Here is an 18,872-nt window from a genome sequence, read left to right as displayed (position 1 = left end):
AACCGGAACACAACAATAACAAGTACTGCTGTTTTGCGGTAGAATATCTGATGAGTGGGTGGTACCTACCCAGACTCAAGCTGATTCAAGCTGTAATGTTTATTTATATATGTAAATAAATAAATATATATTATAAGATAATTAAAACATTACACCAACCTTGATTCGCATACTCTCAGCTTCGAAGCTCCTATCGTAGTGACAATTCGCGTAGACCGGCGAATACTGGGGGTTTCTGTCGTACGCCGGGGAAGGCAAACATACAACTTTCCCCACACCGCATATCCTTCCGTAATCACTCAAATCCATATTCAAACTCTTTTCGTTCTTGCAATCAAAACTATTCTTGCTAGATTCATTCCTGCATTCCAAGTTATTCTTGCTAGATTCAATCTTGCAATCTAGATTGTTCCTTGTATCATTCCTGTCAATGTTTATTTTACCATATATATTGTTATCAGGTCTACTTTGCTGGTCATTGTTAATTTTCTTCGGTAATTTCTGATCAGCCCTGGTATCATCGAAATTCCTGACGATATCGTCAATTTTTGTCTTGTTACGTATAGCCACGTTTGCGTATGAGCATTTCTTCGGATCTAAACTATTATTCTCGTTGAGGACAATCATTTTCTGCTCTTGTTTCACTTTGTTCATGTAATTAGGTATGTTCCGGTTACCGAGTACGTCTTTAGCGGGTGTGTTCACTGTTAATGAGTTAGCGCTGAACACTTTTGGTGATATTTCGATTTCGCTCGCCGTATAAAATTGACTTCTACCAACGTTTTTCTGCTGTTTCGCGTAATATTCGAACTTCGATACTTTTGCCATGATACTGCCAATTTTCGGTCTCGATTCTTGGTCTGAATTCGAGTCTGACGTGTCTAAATCTTTGTAAGGCTTCCTGGGTGCGACGGGCGGTTTCTTTCTAGACATTTCTCTGAGCGTCATGTCTAATTCTTGGTCGAGTTGCGATAAAGAATTGTCTTTGTATATCTTCTGTATGTTTGTGTTTTGGTAACAATGGTTGCTCGATTCCGAGTGGTGGTTGACATAACCTGTTGATGGAAAAAAAAAACATTAATTCGATGTTTAAATGTTTTGAAATTGCTTCGTTTTGGTCAATGTCATTGATTACATATGATATTAATAATTTAAACGTTAGATTTTATCAATAACCACTCTTATCTCAAGATTTAAGCTTAATTGGAAGTAAAAAAAGATAACCTATTAGTTATGCCTTAAAAACAGACATCCCCAGTATTATTGTTTTTAAATAAATAACTTAGGTACTTTTTTCACAATACAAGTGACAGGCACACCTAATGGTATGCGGTTATAACAGCCCTTAAACATTGGCGCCGTAAGGAATCACCAATGCACCACCAACCTTGGAACTAAGATCTTATGTTCTTTGTGCCTGTATTTACAATGGCTAACTTACCAATCCAAACGGTACTCAACACAGTATTGCTATTTGCCGTTAGAATATGTAATAAATGGGTGGTACCTAGTAGGGCTGGCACAAAGCCCTACCACCAATTACAGTACAATTAATTGTACAACACAGTTACACAGTGTTACCAGCAGTAAAAACACTGTTGTAATTGTCAAATGAATATAAAACATCAATAATATCCATTCTGACAATTGAAATTCAATTGACCACCGTTCTAGTAGTAAGCCACTAAACAATAATACAAGACAGTGATATAAATTGACAACTCACCGGTGGGGACACATTGTTCATTCGGTGTAAACTGTATGGGAGCCATAGACACGTGACCGGAGGGCAGCACGGATTTCATCAGCTTCGCCTCCTCGGGGTGATTGAAACGGAGATAATTGGAACGACCAATTGTCAACATGCTACCTGGAATTTTAATTGTTTACATTTAAGGGGGTATTTTTTGTTACGTAATTGTATATCTAGACATGTTAGCCGTGTATTTGGTGTATCTTATAATTAATTTATATTAACGTTTATTTTAAGGATGTATATATATATATATATCCTGGGACATTATTCACATACGGTCATTTGATCCCAAATTAAGCAAAGCTCGTACTATGGAAACCAGACAACTGATATACTACATATACTGATTTTCTTTTGTAAATACATAATTATATAGATAATTACACCCAAACGCAGAACAAACAGACATTTTCATGCACACTAATGTCTGTCGTGGTGAAAATCGAACTCCCAACCATCAGCGTGAGAGACATGTATCTACGAACCACGCCAACCGGCTCTAAATGCATGTTTTGGTTACCAGACAGCATCACCTTAATTACACCATCACAATAAGTTATGCAAAGTGGCCACTGCCTTTAATTTGGTTTTGATTGTTCATTATGTCATACGTTTAAAAAGTGCTTTAAACAAAAGTTATTGATACGATAAATATTTAATCAAGCCTTAAGTGTTTCTTCCTGGAATGGTGGTAGATTTTGCGCCACCAACCTTGGGAACTAAGATTTTATGTCCCTTGTGCCTGTAATTACACTGGCTCACTCACCCTTCAAACCGGAACACAACAATAACAAGAACTGCTGTTTTGCGGTAGAATATCTGATGAGTAGGTGGTACCTACCCAGACGAGCTTGCACAAAGCCCTACCACCAGTATTATATAGTAGTGATGAGTATGAATGTTGATGGATATAGGGGACGGGGGCGGCCGAAGATAGTGTGGATGGATTGCGTAACAAAAGGAAATGTGTATGAAAGGGTAAATGCTGAGATGACGAGTGAGAGAGAAGTGGAAGGAAAATAAATGTTTAAATACCTTGAGATAGACGGGTAGGTTTTTCAACTGGTAACCCATCGAGTAGCGTGGTACCACTGATGGGGTACAACGTGACCACACCGTGTGAATTCTCAACCCTGCAATGTACGTTCGCAACCCCCGTGCCGACAACATATATATCGCATGTCGGATCTGAACCGATTGTAACGCGACCTGAAATTAGACGTTTAATATTTTAACATGATGAGTTTTTATAGTTTTGTGTGTGTGTGTGTGTTCGTTTGTTTGCGTGTTTGACTCTATGTGTGTGTTCAATTAATAAAATATTAGATTTTACTATTATTAAAGTAAGATATGACATTGAAATGTTTATTGAATAAAACTTGATAAGATCTAGTAGCGATAATATATATATATATATATATATATATATATATATATATATATATATATATATATGACTGCCAATAAAAAGTTATTGGGTTTTTCTGTCATAAAATTTTCAGTAGCAGCCCGGAGTCTGGAAGTTGGAAGTGTATACACTCCCGTGCCTCGGAAAGCACGTAAAGCCGTTGGTCCCGCGCCTTAACTATTTCCGGTCGTGTCGGATTGCCGTCCCATCGGATTATGAGAGTCAGGGAATAGAGAGTGCACCTGTTTGCGCACACGCTTTTGCACTTAATCGAAATCGGTCTGGAAGACATTATTATATATATTAAATTGCCTGAAGGTAAGCGTTAAATGAAATAAGTACTTAACCATATCCAATAATATACTGAGCCTAATGCAAAAGAATTATTAATTGAGATATCTCCTCCTTTACTGAAGTTAGTTAAAATTTTTAGAAACGGTCTAAAAGACTTCTGATTTTGTCGCACTAAATGTGGTAATATATACATTTGAAGAAAAGCTATAAAATGTAGTTGAAAATGTCCTTAGACATATGGAAACAAATTCAAAATAGTAATTTCGAATTGATGTTGTATACAAAAATATGTATTACTAAAATTCAAAAATCTATTGAATATATAATTGAGTCATTACCTTGTTTGATCGGGTGTAGCGTGACGGCGGTACTCAGCCTCCCAGTGCCGAGACTGACCAGGTGCGGGGTATTAGTCGCCACCCTAGAATTAAAAAAAAAGAATGGTTAAGACATCATTTTTAATGAAAACCTTTGACTTAAAGGGTTCAACTTGGTTTTAGAGTTGAGTGGAGATCGATTAAAATTGGTAAAAAATATATTTAACTAATAATAGGCCCGGACTTAAAGATCTAAGGCCCCAGGGCATTTAGATATATAAGGCCGCCCCATTCCGAAGCGCTTAGAGTAAAATTATAGTTTTTTGGCTGTACCCCTTGCCGACCAGCGCCTTGTAGAACTAAGATTAAATGCGTGACTGACTAATAAGCTAACTTAAGTTATTACTTACTGTTAATTAATAATGAATTATTTTGTTTAATGTGTTTAGATTGGTAAGTCAAACAAAAATTGAGAAATGTTTTATTCTACTCGTCATTTTAAATATATACTTATTTCATTAGTTAATAAAATCTACCGGGCAAGATGGATGTATTCGGTCACGATTAATATGAAGAAAGAAGCCAACAAAACAAACACAGATAATTACAACTTATTTATAATAATAAAGAATTCATTTCAAAAATTAATAAGCCCATATAAACGTATCGTAATTCAAGTAACAATGTAGCTAGAATGGGTATACATATATAACACATTATAACTGAAAACATTTCTACAGACAGTAACAGCCTGTGAATGTCCCACTGCTGGGCTAAGGCCTCCTCTCCTTTTATGAGGAGAAGGTTTGGAGCTTATTCCATCACGCTGCTCCAATGTGGGTTGATGGAATACACATGTGGAATAATTTCAGTGAAATTTGATACATGCAGGTTTCCTCACGATGGAAAACATTTATAATTTACATTAAAATAACGAAAGCGAAAACGTACATGTACAAAGGTTTTTACGATGCTCTAACTTATAACATAATCATCTTAACTTAGTTAAATAACAACGTCTTTACAAAGTCACACGTTTACAATGTATTTTTAAGAAAAAAAAAATACTTGTAAAATACGTTTTAACAACAATTGTTACTTTATATTAAATATACTTCTTGAAGAAGTTCGTTTTTATGTTTATTTTATTACAATTCATGCATTATAATAGAAAATAGTAACAGCCTGTGAATGTGCCACTGCTCGGCTAAGGCTTCCTCTTCTTTTTTGAGAAGGTTTTGGAGCTTATTCCACCACGCTGCTCCTAAGCGGGTTAGTGGAATACACACGTGGAAGAATTTCAGTGAAATTAGACACATGCAGATTTCCTCACGATGTTTTCTTTCACCGTCAAGCACGAGGTGAATTATAAACACAAATTAAGCACATGAAAATTCAGTGGTGCTTATCCGGGCTTAATTACGCGTTAACCACTAGGCCATCTCGGCAATTACATATATTTAAAAATAAAGTATTGACATCAAAATTTAAAGCTAATTAATAAAAAGCGTAATTTTATTTTAAGTTGTTTTTTTTGTTGTTTTGCCAACATTATAAGGTAAGAAGTAAATAAAATTTAAAGAAAAAAAAGGGCTTTTATCTTTCATTTATAGATATATCATGTATAGTATGAGTGGTCATTCGAACGTTATGTTAATACGCTATAATAAGGTAATATCACATCAAAATCGATCCTTTTTGGATATTTCTAAATTTAAAAAAATAAAATCTCTATCGAGTGCAATGTCCTGTACACAATATGAACGCTAAAACCTAGGTACACATTCAGGACTAGGTAATGTGCACGGAAGCGTGACGTCACAGGAAACCAGTCTATTTTCAGGCATCGTGTTCCCTTTGTTTGTTTCGCTTTCAGCTTTTATTAACGTACTAGCTATCAACTGACTCTTTGTTCGTTCGGACTTTCTATGATATTCGAGTTCTCTCATTGAATATAGAATCATGACACATTATTACTGTCAGTTGTTACACTGGCTCACTCACTTACAAACGCAACACAACAATAATAAATACTGCAGTTTGGCAGTAGAACATGTGATGAGTGGGTGGTATCTACCGGGCTCGAGCAAATCCCTAACACCAAGTAAATAAAAGTTTGTAAGATGCAAATTCATGCATATTATGTTGCCGTCAATTATTCAATACTGATTCGAACTCTGGTTTTCATAAACGGTAAACATCCGAAAGGCATATACCACATATGTCCAAAAATATTACATACGCGAAAATAATGAACGCAACTGTACCATATATGTCCAAAAAAATTCGATCGAACTTCGTCCCAAACAATATTGCCTAATTTCGACAAAACGTAATACTAAAATATAATAAATCACGAATTATGACTATAAATAAAATCGATCCAGATTTGACAAATAAAAGTCGACGATAAAAGCGTGTCGTGGAATATAAATAAAAGTTAATCTGGCATGTGTCGTCTTTTGCATCTGTTATGGATATTTCGGTACGTGTAGGGTGTCCATTATATTTGAAACAAAAGAAATAATCTATTGAAATCTATGTAATAGAACTTAAAACTTTAATATAACCATATATTTACAATGTAAAATATTTCAGCTATTCATTTTAATATTTTTTATAGGAAAACATAGTCTGTACATGATATGTCTTGTGTATTTTGGTTTAATAGATTTTAATCGAATGTGCGCGGCGGTTGATATCAAAGACTCGCCGGCACAGAGGATATAGTGCACTAGTGTGTGTGCAAACACATTTGCACTCCTATATTCTTTTAAAACTCGGCCAGCAATTCGACACAAGAGGAAAGAGATTCGTTTTTCGCAAGCAGCTTAACGGTGCCAGCTTCTTAACTCTTTTTATTTTGGGTTACAGCTGATAATTTCATGAAAATAAATCTAACAACCATTTTATTGAATGGCCCCGTGATTTGAAAACACAACCTCAAGATCAACACTACAATGATAATGTATCAATATATATATTACGGAAAGCAATCTTACCATGGTTCGCATTTTGAAGCGCACATTCGAAAACTTTTATAATTACAATCACACACAATATACTTTTAAGAACTTATCTAATTTTGAAGAAAGTTATGTTTACTTTGTAAAACATGATGACGTCACTTTCGTATACAAAGTAACCTTTGTAGATATAAACATTTGCTTTGTAGGAATCAAAACCAAATAATTCTAAAGACGCATCACACACAAATGAAGAAAATAAACTAGCATATCAAATATTACTCGTGAAATTCCGTTGTATCTCAGACTGATAACAGATGAACGACAACGTGATAACGGAAACAAAACATCGGTTTGTTACTTCATATCCATACGAGGAGAGTTTTTAAGTTATAATAAGAAAAACAGTTAACATATATGTATAATTGTATACGTATTTATTAGTTCGCATAATACGTTCCAATAAGAAAATATTTATGACGGTACTTTTAAATATGAATAGGAGAAACAATCAAATTGCATTTATTCCTAAATTAGTTTTCGCCGCGTTGGGGTGGCGGGTTGTTTTTTATGTGTTAAGTATAAAAAGTAGCCCATATTTTTAATTGGGGTTCAAACTTATTTAAAATTTTATCAAATTCGGAGACAAAGTTATTTTCCATTAACAGACAAACAAACTACTTTAACAATTATATTAAATAAATAAATTACATTATCAATCATAATTATTATGTGATGAGATTAAGTGGTAGGAACGCCTGAATCTTAACCGATGAACGTAGGTTCAAACCCAGGCAAGCACGTCTGAATTATCATGTGCTTAATTTCTGTTTATAGTTCATCTCGTGCTTTTCGGTGAAGGAAAACATCGTAAGGAAACCTGCATGTGTGTAATTTCATCGAAATTCTGCCACATGTGTATTCCACCAACCCACATTGGAGCAGTGTGGTGGAATAAGCTCCAAACCTTCTCCTCAAAAAGGGAAGAGCCCAGCAGTGGGAAATTTACAGGCTGTTACATTTTTTTACATGATATTAATTTGTATTTGTTATATTTGTTAAAAAAATATATCACAAGTTTCACGGTAGAAATGCGCTACAATTAAAATGTAGTAATTAATTCAAGACATCTAGATAAAAACAACACCATCATTTGTAAGAGGGTAATTCTCGTCTTTCTTTATGGTGATTTCCTCACGATTAAACGAGGCGTGTAATAAATTATTAATCAAGCGTTAAAGTTGAAACTGCACGGTATTATCGACAGCACGAGTGATTTTGTCTTTTTCTTTTTTTACCATCGAATTCAGTTCCCGAGTATACATTAAAATGACAATGATATAGAAAATATATGGCTGACTGCGGACAATTCGAATATTTTACTTTACTTACTATATACTTTATTGTAAGCAACGAAGATTAAAAAAATACAAATCTTCATGGATACAACCTTATTATGAGTAGTATCAACTTTGACGATTTTAAAATTTTACATGGTACTTATTAATTTTAATTTCTACTTAGAATTAAACAAGCGATTCGGGAGTGACTATTTTAAATTTGACTAAAACAAATAAAAAAAAATTGACATAGTTATATAAAAAAAAATAGCTTCCTTTAATAATATTCTAGATCTCTTATCTATCTAGCATTAGGTCACAACCTTCATGTACAATATATTTGTTAAACAGTTATATAACGAAGTATTAAGGCATTTATACTAATATTATAAATGCGAAAGTAACTCTGTCGGTCTGTCACGGTTTCACGGTTAGTACACTGAACCGATTTTGATCAAATTTGTTATAGAGCAAGTTGACATAGGTTACTTTTTAAACAACAAGCCTTCCTCCCAACACCAACAACTCCCTCTTATCTAATATGCGAGCGAACACTAGTTTTTAATAAAATAAAACATAAGCTTAAATAGAAAAATAAATTAAAACAACACTATGCATTAATTTTATACCAATTTAACGCTTGTCTAATTAATTCATTTTTGTTACTTAACGTATTTAGCATGTCTGCTGTACTGAATTTTACATGACATCACATAACCGTAAACCGTAACCGTAACAGCCCGTGAATGTCCCACTGCTGGGTTAAAGGCCTCCTTTCTTCATTTTAAGGAGAAGTTTTGGAGCTTATTCCACAACGCTGCTCCAATGCGGGTTGGTGGAATACACATGTGGCAGAATTTCAGTGAAATTAGACACATGCACCACCTCACGATGTTTTCCTTCACCGTAAAGCACGAGATGAATTATAATCACAAATTAAGCACATGAAAATTCAGTGGTGCTTGCCCGGGTTTGAACCCACGACCATCGGTTAAGATTCACGCGTTCTTACCACTGAGTCATCTCGGCTCTTAGCATCACATATATCATAGTAATAAGCTGAATTATAAAACTCATTTGTCAAAGTAGCTCGGGAGCTACACGGGAACGATCTAATATAGTCAGATAAAAAAAAGAAACAAATCTTAATATTTCAAAGATCTTTCGAGATATAACTTGTTAAAAATAAAACTCCATTACAATATAGCCAGAGTTAAGATTACGCGTGATTCAGTCTGCTTTCACGCTTTTATTTATTCATCATTATTATGTAATGTCTAACTGAAAATAAGATAATTATATGATTATGTAACTATCTAGTAGATTTTAAGAGTACAAGTTTACTTTCTATTATAAATACTATTTTTTTAAGGTTTTGGTAGGCGGACAAGCAAATGGGCCACCTGATGTTTAGCAGTCACCACCGCCCATAGGGATTGGCGATGTAAGAAATATTAATCATTCCTTACATCTCCAATACGATACCAACTTTGATAAATGTTATGTTATGTCAAACCGAAACGAAATAATACTATGTATGTTTTTGCTGTTTAGCGGTAGAACATTTAATGAGTGGGTGGTACCTACACAGACGGGCTTGCACAAAGCTATACAACCGAGTAACTACTAAGTAATACCTAAGTATTCTACCACCAATAAAAAATTACAGTCATAAGGGCATAACATCTTAGTTTTAATGATTGAAGGCGTAATAAAAATGTTAAATCAAATCAAATCATCAACCAAATCAAAGAAATCTAAAGCAACGGTTATGATTTATCATCAGGTGACTCGCATACCAGTCTGCTTTTTAATTTTAAAACAAAATAAAATGTAGTCAAACTAATAAAATTAATTTGGTCACCCTATTCTCTCCTAATTTCAAATCACCTTTAACATTTAGCCCGTAAGGACGTAGATTGCATAGCAATCAATTTTATTTATAATTACCATAGATTAAGTGACAAGCAAGAATGAATCTTAACGCTTTCAGTTAATTGTCAATTACGTAAAACTACATATTTTGACTGTACTGTACTGTGTGTGTGTTGTGTTGTTAGCGAGTTGAACTATTTGAACTTTATGTTATAGGTTTAAGATCTATTTTTGTGTAATAAGTAAGTATTTATAAACAGCTGACACATGCAACTTTAAAAATAGGTGTCTAACGTCATAAAAACAGTTTGTTTATATTTTTTAATTATTTTAATCAAATTCTTTCAATTGTTTTTTTTTATTTATATTATGTTTCAATAAAATGAAAGTAACTATGTGTAATAAAATAAAACCATATAGTAACAAATAAAAATATTTCTGCTGTAATAATAACTAAATCAAGAGTAAAAACTATTTTGAATTTTAAATAATTTTAATAGACTTCATTGATTATTTTTGAAAACAAAAAAACAATTGAACGAGTTGTTTAATGTAATATTAGTTTAGTATAATTTTATTTTGTTAAAAAAACAGTACTATAATTACTATTAATATATGGAAGAAGAAAATAGTACGTTCGGTTTTTATTGTGAGAAAAAAATAGCCATGCCGTTAACCGTTACGGTAAACGAATCGCGCTATATGTTTCAAAACAAGAATGTTTTGATTCTGCTCTCACATCATTTACGCGTTTACATATGAAATACATACGAACGTATGTATTACATAACATGTACTCCACATAACCATTAGAGCTAATCGCATAAACCTCTAGCGTTACAGTAATCTAGACGCCGCGTTAGGTTACCTGACTCACGAGTTTTGTTTAGTCGGTCATGTGTGATATAGTCTGTGGTATTGATGATTACGATCATAGTTTTTTTTATAGAATAGGAAGGCGGACGAACATTTGGGCCACCTGATAGTAAGTGGTCACCAACGCCCATAAACATTGGCATTGTAAGAAATATTAACCATCGCTTACATCACCAATGCGCCACCAATCACTATCACTGGCACACTCACCCTTCAAACCGGAACACAACAATACCAAGTACTGATGTTTTGCGGTAGAATATCTGATGAATAGGTGGTACCAACCCAGACGAGCTTGCACAAAGCTCTACCACCAGTTTAATGCCTTAACTTAGTTTAAATACATTAATATTTTTAAGTAAACGAAAAATAGAAAAAGCTATATATACATATATATCAATTTAGTTGTATTTAATTCATATATTATTTAATTGGTGGATAAAAATTTACTACTGAGTTTCTTGCCTTTTTTTTTTGAGGAGAAGGTTTGGAGCTTATTCCACCACGCTGCTCCAATGCGGGTTGGTAGAATTCACATGTGGCAGAATTTCAGTGAAATTAGACACATGCAGGTTTCCTCACGATGTTTTCCTTCACCGTAAAGCACGAGATGAATTATAATCACAAATTAAGCACATGAAAATTCAGTGGTGCTTGCCCGGGTTTGAACCCACGATCATCGGTTAAGATTCACGCGTTCTTACCACTGGGCCATCTTCTCATCTACCTTCTCCTCAAAAAGAGGAGAGGAGGCCTTTAGCCCAGCAGTGGGACATTCACAGGCTGTTACGGACTGAGTTTCTTGCCTAGTAGGTTTTCCAATCGTCATTTTACAGGATGACTTTATATGTGTTAGCATAATTGAATAATAATTATGCAAATAAATAATATAATCAAAGCCAGTATCTACGTATGTATTTATGTACATAAAGGAAATCTACGTCTCGTTTATTTAAGTTATTTATGTTACACTTGTCGTGAATTCAATGAGCGAACAAACAAGGCGCCAGATCTTGATTTACGTGGTATAACACTAACTTATCATTTATTGCCTTCAATGAGTAACGTACGTCACGAAGCGCTGGATATAATTGGTCTATAGTATAGTTGGATATACATGTGGCAGAATTTTCGTGAAACCAGACACGTGAATACACATAAAAAAATCTAAATCGTCCTTCACCGTCGACCACGAGATAAATTATAAAATACATTCATCTACATTTACATTTTATTTGTCAAAACTGTGTGTTGCTACTTGTGTTAACTGTTATAAGGTTTGCATAATTCGATGGAAAACAGTAATTGGCTCTACTGTCTGTATTTTGTATTTTTAATATCAACATATTTTGTATCATGATGTGGTTTTCCTTAAATAAATAAATAAAACAAATTAAGGACATTAAATTTCAGCATTGGTTAACCGTGCTAACCAACGCGCCATCTCGGTTCTAGTTAAAAATATTAGAAACAAATGATGACACAGCGAGGAAAATCTGCATGTCTGTGTCGGATGACATTTTTCTATCTAGTTTTCCACCAAATCGCAAGGAAAAATGGTTATTCAATAAATTATAAACATTATCTTTAAGAGAATGCCTTTGTCCTGTGTGACAAATGCAGGATGGATCCGATACGATTGAAGAGATCAGACCAGGTGTCATATCAACGGCTGTTCCTGATAGCGAGAATTCCTTGGCGGAATAATAAAATAACTTTCATCCGGCACATCAATATCTATAGCTATAAGCAATATGTATAGCTTTTTATATTTATAATAACTAACAGTCGTTAATCGGGTCGGTTGGTCGAAATTCGACCGCAATTAGTTGCTAATATTAATTAGACGACATTACAGTTCTTGATACACTGGTTTCCATTCCAGTAGATTACCTAGACTTCAAACCATGTCAAATCCCACACTCATCCGTGGGCGCAATTTGCGTAAAAAGTGATATTCATTTCATGTATCTTTTAAATCGAGCGACTATATATTGTTAGAAATCTCTTTAGAAGCCACAAATCCTACTTTGATAACTTCCACAATCAATATATATACTTAAAACATTGTTTGTACTGATTGACTCAACGCACAACCAAAAATCTACTCGATTAGCCGAATCTAGAAAGATAAAATTCGGAACAAGTTTATTACATAATGTAAGCACTGCTAAAAAGGATTATTTCAAAAATATCAACTTCAAAAAGGTAAAATGCCATGCCCGTTTGTATTATAACATTGTTTGAATTTCACTCGTATCTATACGAAGTCAAGATGGGCAGCTTGTTTAACAAAATTCTTGTAACAAAGTAATTTCAAATCATGCAAATATTTGGTACCGTTTAAAATTCCACAAACGCTATCGATGATATCATATTGACGTAACCATTCCACGGCTCGAATATTCAATAGCTTTCAAATGCCTAACAGACGGTGAATTACAGTTCATAGAATAGTCGATATTGTATTTTAAGCATTGATATATATTTGTAATAGTCGACAAATAACAAAAAGCATTTTATATATCGAAGTAAATCATTATGTTCGTAAATTCAGGTGAAAAGTTTCTAAGCAAGATTTCTGTTTGACGGATGTCTTTTGAAGATTTGTTACTAATACTTTAAAATTTTTACTTTCCTATCTAAACTAATATTATAAAGTAGAACTGTTTGATGGTTTTGAACACATTCGTTATCATCAAAAATGTTTGTTTTACATAGTCATTTATTGAACAAAGACCTAACATCTCGCTGCGAACTGCGAAGTAAGCAAGGTAAAGTTAAACGCCTTTAAAGCCGCGCGCAGCAGCTCTTGCTCAACACAGATAATAAATAACTTAACTTAATAATTTGCAGTTTTCTTTCAGTGTCCACATTAAAAGAAAACATGAAGGATAGTTCAAGTTTTTTTTTTAATTTAAAATTGGAACCCTGACTGACAAACTGGTCATACAATTGTTAGTGTTCACCACTGCCCGTACACTTTTGACGCTGTAATATTAACCATACCTAACATCGCTAATGCGCCACCAAGTTTCCGCTCTAGGCCCGCGTGTTAGGCAGCCGGAGGACAGATGTTACGTGTAAAAAAGTAGCTTATACCTTGGTTCCAAACTTGTTTCATACAATCCATTAAATTCGGTTCAGTGGTTAAGACGTGCTTTCACAGAACAGAGAGAGCTACTTATATATACTATATATATATAAGTATATATAAGTATATATATATATATATATATATATATATATAGCTATAACTAGCATTGATAATATTAGTTTTACTGGTAGTAGGGCTTTGTGCAAGCTCGTCTGGGTAGGTACCACCCACTCATCAGATATTCTACCGCAAAACAGCAGTACTTGGTATTGTTGCGTTCCGGTTTAAAGGGTGAGTGAGTCAGTGTAATTACAGGTATAAGGGACATAAAAATCTTAGTTCCCAAGGTTGGTGGCGCATTGGCTATGTAAGCGATGGTTGACATTTCTTACAATGCCAATGTCTAAGGGCGTTTGGTGACCACTTAACATCAGGTGGCCCATATGCTCGTCCGCCTTCCTATTCTATAAAAAAAATAGTTTAAATAATAGAAGTAGGTATTACACACATTAATGTAACCTAAAGTATAATCTCGTATGTAAATAACCGGATGTTTACAGATTAACTTAGGATATTAGATTAGATGACATCCTCCTTGAATTGCACTTGACTCATCTGGAATACAAATGAACGATAATAATACTTGGAGATTTCTACGAGATAACAATAATAGACTCGAAACACATTTTGCAAATTTATCGTGACCTTTTTTTGTATTTCTTTTATCGACACCTTTAATTATACAATAACAGTAACAGCCTGTGACTAAGCGTTCTTACAGACGAACGGCAAGTTGTGAACGGCAGCCGTCGCCACCTATCGACGACAGTCGTCAACGCGTCGGCGGCAGCAGTCAATACGTCGACGGCTGCCGCCGGCAGGCGACCACGGCTGCCGTCGACAGGCGACAACGCTTGCCGCGAGTGCCGCATACTAGCAGTCTTGGTCGGCTTGTACAGGAGCCAGTTGCAAAATGGCGTCCGATGAAGAAACATTGTTATTGCTTTTACTCCGCCATCGCCGACGACAACGAAAAAGAAAGACACGTTCAGTGTGGGTTGAAGAAATATTAATGTATAGAGAACAAGAGGGAGATTTTTATACACTGTATCCACGTTTGCGAAGGTCCGAAAAAAATTTTTTCAATTACTTTCGAATGTCAATCGCTTCTTTTGATGAGTTGACATCTATTTTGAAACTTTCAATATCTCGCCAAGACACTGTGATGCGAAAAAGTATACCAGCTGAGCAAAGACTCGCTATGACATTAAGGTAAGAGGGTTTTTTTTTTTTTTTTATATTACCCGGGAGGGCAAATGACTCTACTCCACCTGATGTTAAGTGGTAGTAGAGTCCAAACGCGAGGACGGCCAGTACAGTCGGGAAGAAGGTTCTGCACTAGCCGCCCTCGCCTTGCCGGCCCGCAAGATGCCTCTTCACGCCTCGTTTGAAGGAAGGGTTTAATTTTATCAAAAAATGGTATATACTGGACATAACTTTAATGAGATCAAATCAATATAACTTTGGCAACATTTTTAATTTAAGTTAAAATAGGAACTTTACTTAACATTAATTAACATTTATATTATACTATAAAACTTTTAACAACAAATTCTCCATAATACTGATTATAAAATCACAAGTGGCGCCGCTACAAGATTTTTTAATTTTCCTGATCAATCTTTGCAATTTTTTTTCTCATAATCAACTTGTAGTAAAACCATACAAAACATAAAAACAAACAATATAACAATAATTTAGACAAAAAGTAAATTATTCTGAGAAGAGTTCAGTTATTATGGTATTTGAAACAGAATCCTCAGAGGATAAGCTTTCAATATTTGTGAGTTGACTTTTCGGTCTTTCAGGATGTGTTGTAGTGGAGTACGCATAAAAGCAATAACAATGTTTCTTCATCGGACGCCATTTTGCAACTGGCTCCTGTACAAGCCGACCAAGACTGCTAGTATGCGGCACTCGCGGCAAGCGTTGTCGCCTGTCGACGGCAGCCGTGGTCGCCTGCCGGCGGCAGCCGTCGAAGTATTGACTGCTGCCGTCGACGCGTTGACGACTGTCGTCGACAGGTGGCGACGGCTGCCGTCGACAGGTGGCGACGGCTGCCGTTCACAACTTGCCGTTCGTCTGTAAGAACCCTAACTCACAATGCTCGTTGGTGGAATACCCGGGGCAAAATTTCAGTGAAATTAGACACACGATGTCAACCACGACATGAATTATAAACACAAATTAAGCACATGAAAATTCAGTGTTGCTTGCCTGGTTTCGAACCCGCGATCTTCGTTTAAGAATCAAGTATACTTAGTAATGTTTTTTTTTCAATCAATCAATCAACAGCCAATCATTGTCCACTGCTGAAAATAGGCCTCTCCCAAGGTGCGCCAAAGCTCCCTGTCCTCCGCCTTCCGCATCCAGTTGGTGCCCGCTACCTTCTTAAGGTCATCGGTCCACCTGGCTGGAGGACGGGATGTTTTTTTTTTTAACACAGATATAATTTATAGATAAAAATGATTTTTATCTTAAAAGAGATTTATTCCATAGCGTTGACGGTAATTGCGATTTGTATATTCTATTTCAATGATTATTTTTACTAGACAGCGCTGCTTTCATTCCATAGGTACAAACACACACTACGCGCACAGAGTAAATAGGGCGGAAACTATTTCATCAATTATTCAATAACATATCAATTCGGTAAGCCAACTTAACTTGATACTTTTAGATGAACCGACATCTTTATTTATATAATATATAGAGGCCTGTCCCGATTTCATGTCAAAATAAGGATTTCATCGTGATATATTTTAAGCATTAAAATATCATAAGTATTCGATGTTACCTTTTGAAACTATCGGTGTTTGCAAACTGTATAAGGCATTACTTATATTATACATACATAAAAGTTTAAAAATAATATGTAATTTATTTTGATAAGGATTAATATGGTAGTGAGAATGAAACTAAACATGCTTGAGTTGTAATTTTTTTTCACAAAGCAATTATTACAGTGAATTATTACAGGTTATTCTGTAGCCTTCAACCTGTTAGTGTAGTGTATCAAGTGTTTTTTGAATTGTACTACAGCACCATTTATGAAATAATGTTATTATTATTATCTATAAAGTTAGGTCATATACTATCGCTGACTCCTTGGTAGACATTTTGGAAGACAAATCTCTCATGCAAAGTTTTTGTTATACTTTTGACCGCATTCGAATTTCGAAACGCTTCAAAACGCCTGGACCGTCAATTTTATCTCCAATTATGTCAGCACATTAGGATGTAGTCTATGTCCGATATTAAACTATAAACTAAAATAATATGAAAATTATTAATGTAAAGATTTTAACATAAATCGAAAAGAAAACAAACAAACAAAAACCTCCTTACAATATTAGTACGATTTATTAATGAAAGCTATTAAAAACAACATTACACAATCATATTAACGAGCAAAATATTTAAATTTTCTCATAGATATTTCATAACTTTTATACGACGGAGATCTTTTCTGATGAAGCTATTAATCATTATAACCGAGTACCTTATATTTTATTAGGGCTATACCACTTAAATCATTATATTGAATATTTGGTACTGAGAAATTATACATATATAAATAAACATACCAAGATTTTTTTTGCATTCTTTTGGACAAGGCCTTTGGTTGTGTACGCAAAACACCTCATGAAGCTTTATCACAATTGTATAAAGAGTTAATAAAAACACAAAAGACACACATACAAACATTAATATTTATATTTTTAGTACCTACCCGTACCAGGTTTGCACGGGTAGAGTATAATGCTCTACATAAAACCTTTATATCGAAGGACAAACATGCAAAGAAAATTCTAGATTTTTTGGTCCAGGACACAGAATAACTTACCAAATTTTCATATTAATCGAATCAATTGTTTAAGAACCTATCAAGGACAGCATTCATTTTTATTTATATAGAAGTATACTAATACTACTAATATAATACATACATACATAACATACACAATTATATAAACTATTTTTAAAACGAAGAAAAGAGAGCGTTCACTGGTCTCAAAATTGTAAGAATTCCAAAAAAAAAAAAGAAACATCCCACAGAAAAAATAAAAATTTAAACTTGGAACTTTCTGATCGCAAACAGTTTGAACAGAACAGATATGGTGTATAATTACACAAGCGAAATATCTTATGGCGATGCTCAATAAAGAGTAGAAAAAGTAGTTCTGCCCAACTGTGGCGGGTTGAATGTAAACAACGGTGACTCAAGAGTCGACGACGATACTTTCCCTGTAAATGATTCAGAAAACACGAATACACAGTTAATTAAATCGGCCGTAATGTCATTTAATTTGATCGTAAATCTTGAAGATGATGCAGCCCGTGCTGTGAGCAACATCTTTGTGTATTTCATTCGTTATACAATAAATATATTTACAAAACAATTTATCAAAGTGAGCCGAGACGTACCGCTAGCTGTAACACGTGAATCATAATCGAAGATTACGAGTGCAAACCGAGGCAAGCACCGCTGAGTTTTCATGCGCGTAATTTGTATTTATAAATAATTCATCTCGTGCTTGGTTGGAAAACCGGCAATGGAGCGGCGTGGTGGAATAAACTCCAAAGCTTCACCTCAAAAGGAGCGGAAGCCATACAACATTGAGACATTGAGAGGCAGTTATTATACTTTTTAATATAGTTTTATATTTACAAAACAAACTTAGTAAAGTAATTATACTAAGATAAATAGTTTGATAGTATATTGAGATCTAGAAAGCATATAACATAACGCTTCGAAGCACGGGTCGGACTAGCAATGTTTAACGTAGGTGAAGCCGGACGGAGCAACTAGTTACTAATTACCATCAAGATTATTATTACTCGGATTTTCATCATATCTTATTAGTACGTCGACTTCATCG

General features: G+C 34.5%; 2 protein-coding genes across 3 annotated transcripts in view; one reads left to right on the top strand and one right to left on the bottom strand.

Annotated features, from left to right (window-relative positions):
* Positions 1–18,872, bottom strand: part of LOC126778416 (pleckstrin homology-like domain family B member 2) — a 106,471-nt gene that overhangs the window by 39,709 nt on the left and 47,890 nt on the right. Inside the window, exons 1-5 of one of the 2 annotated variants that reach the window (XM_050501917.1) lie at positions 6,778–6,823; positions 3,797–3,879; positions 2,792–2,965; positions 1,727–1,870; positions 160–1,055 (exon numbers count right to left, since the gene is read on the bottom strand). In XM_050501917.1, the coding sequence (XP_050357874.1) occupies positions 160–1,055; positions 1,727–1,870; positions 2,792–2,965; positions 3,797–3,879; positions 6,778–6,803 (1,323 nt within the window). In that variant the 5' untranslated portion in view covers positions 6,804–6,823. Of the gene's footprint in view, positions 1–159; positions 1,056–1,726; positions 1,871–2,791; positions 2,966–3,796; positions 3,880–6,777; positions 6,824–18,872 lie in introns of those variants that run through there. The other variant, XM_050501916.1, reaches the window with a different exon arrangement.
* LOC126778588 (uncharacterized) lies at positions 14,702–16,088 on the top strand. Its single transcript, XM_050502266.1, has 2 exons — positions 14,702–15,201; positions 15,798–16,088. Exons 1-2 carry the CDS (start codon positions 14,903–14,905, stop codon positions 16,075–16,077), a joined length of 579 nt encoding a protein of 192 aa, XP_050358223.1. The 5' UTR covers positions 14,702–14,902; the 3' UTR covers positions 16,078–16,088.

Source organism: Nymphalis io, chromosome 26 (genome assembly GCF_905147045.1).
Source record: "Nymphalis io chromosome 26, ilAglIoxx1.1, whole genome shotgun sequence".
In the NCBI taxonomy this organism is placed as follows: Eukaryota; Metazoa; Arthropoda; class Insecta; order Lepidoptera; family Nymphalidae; genus Nymphalis; species Nymphalis io.
The sequence above is the reverse complement of the archived record's forward strand: the minus strand, read 5'-3'. Positions and strand labels throughout refer to the sequence as shown.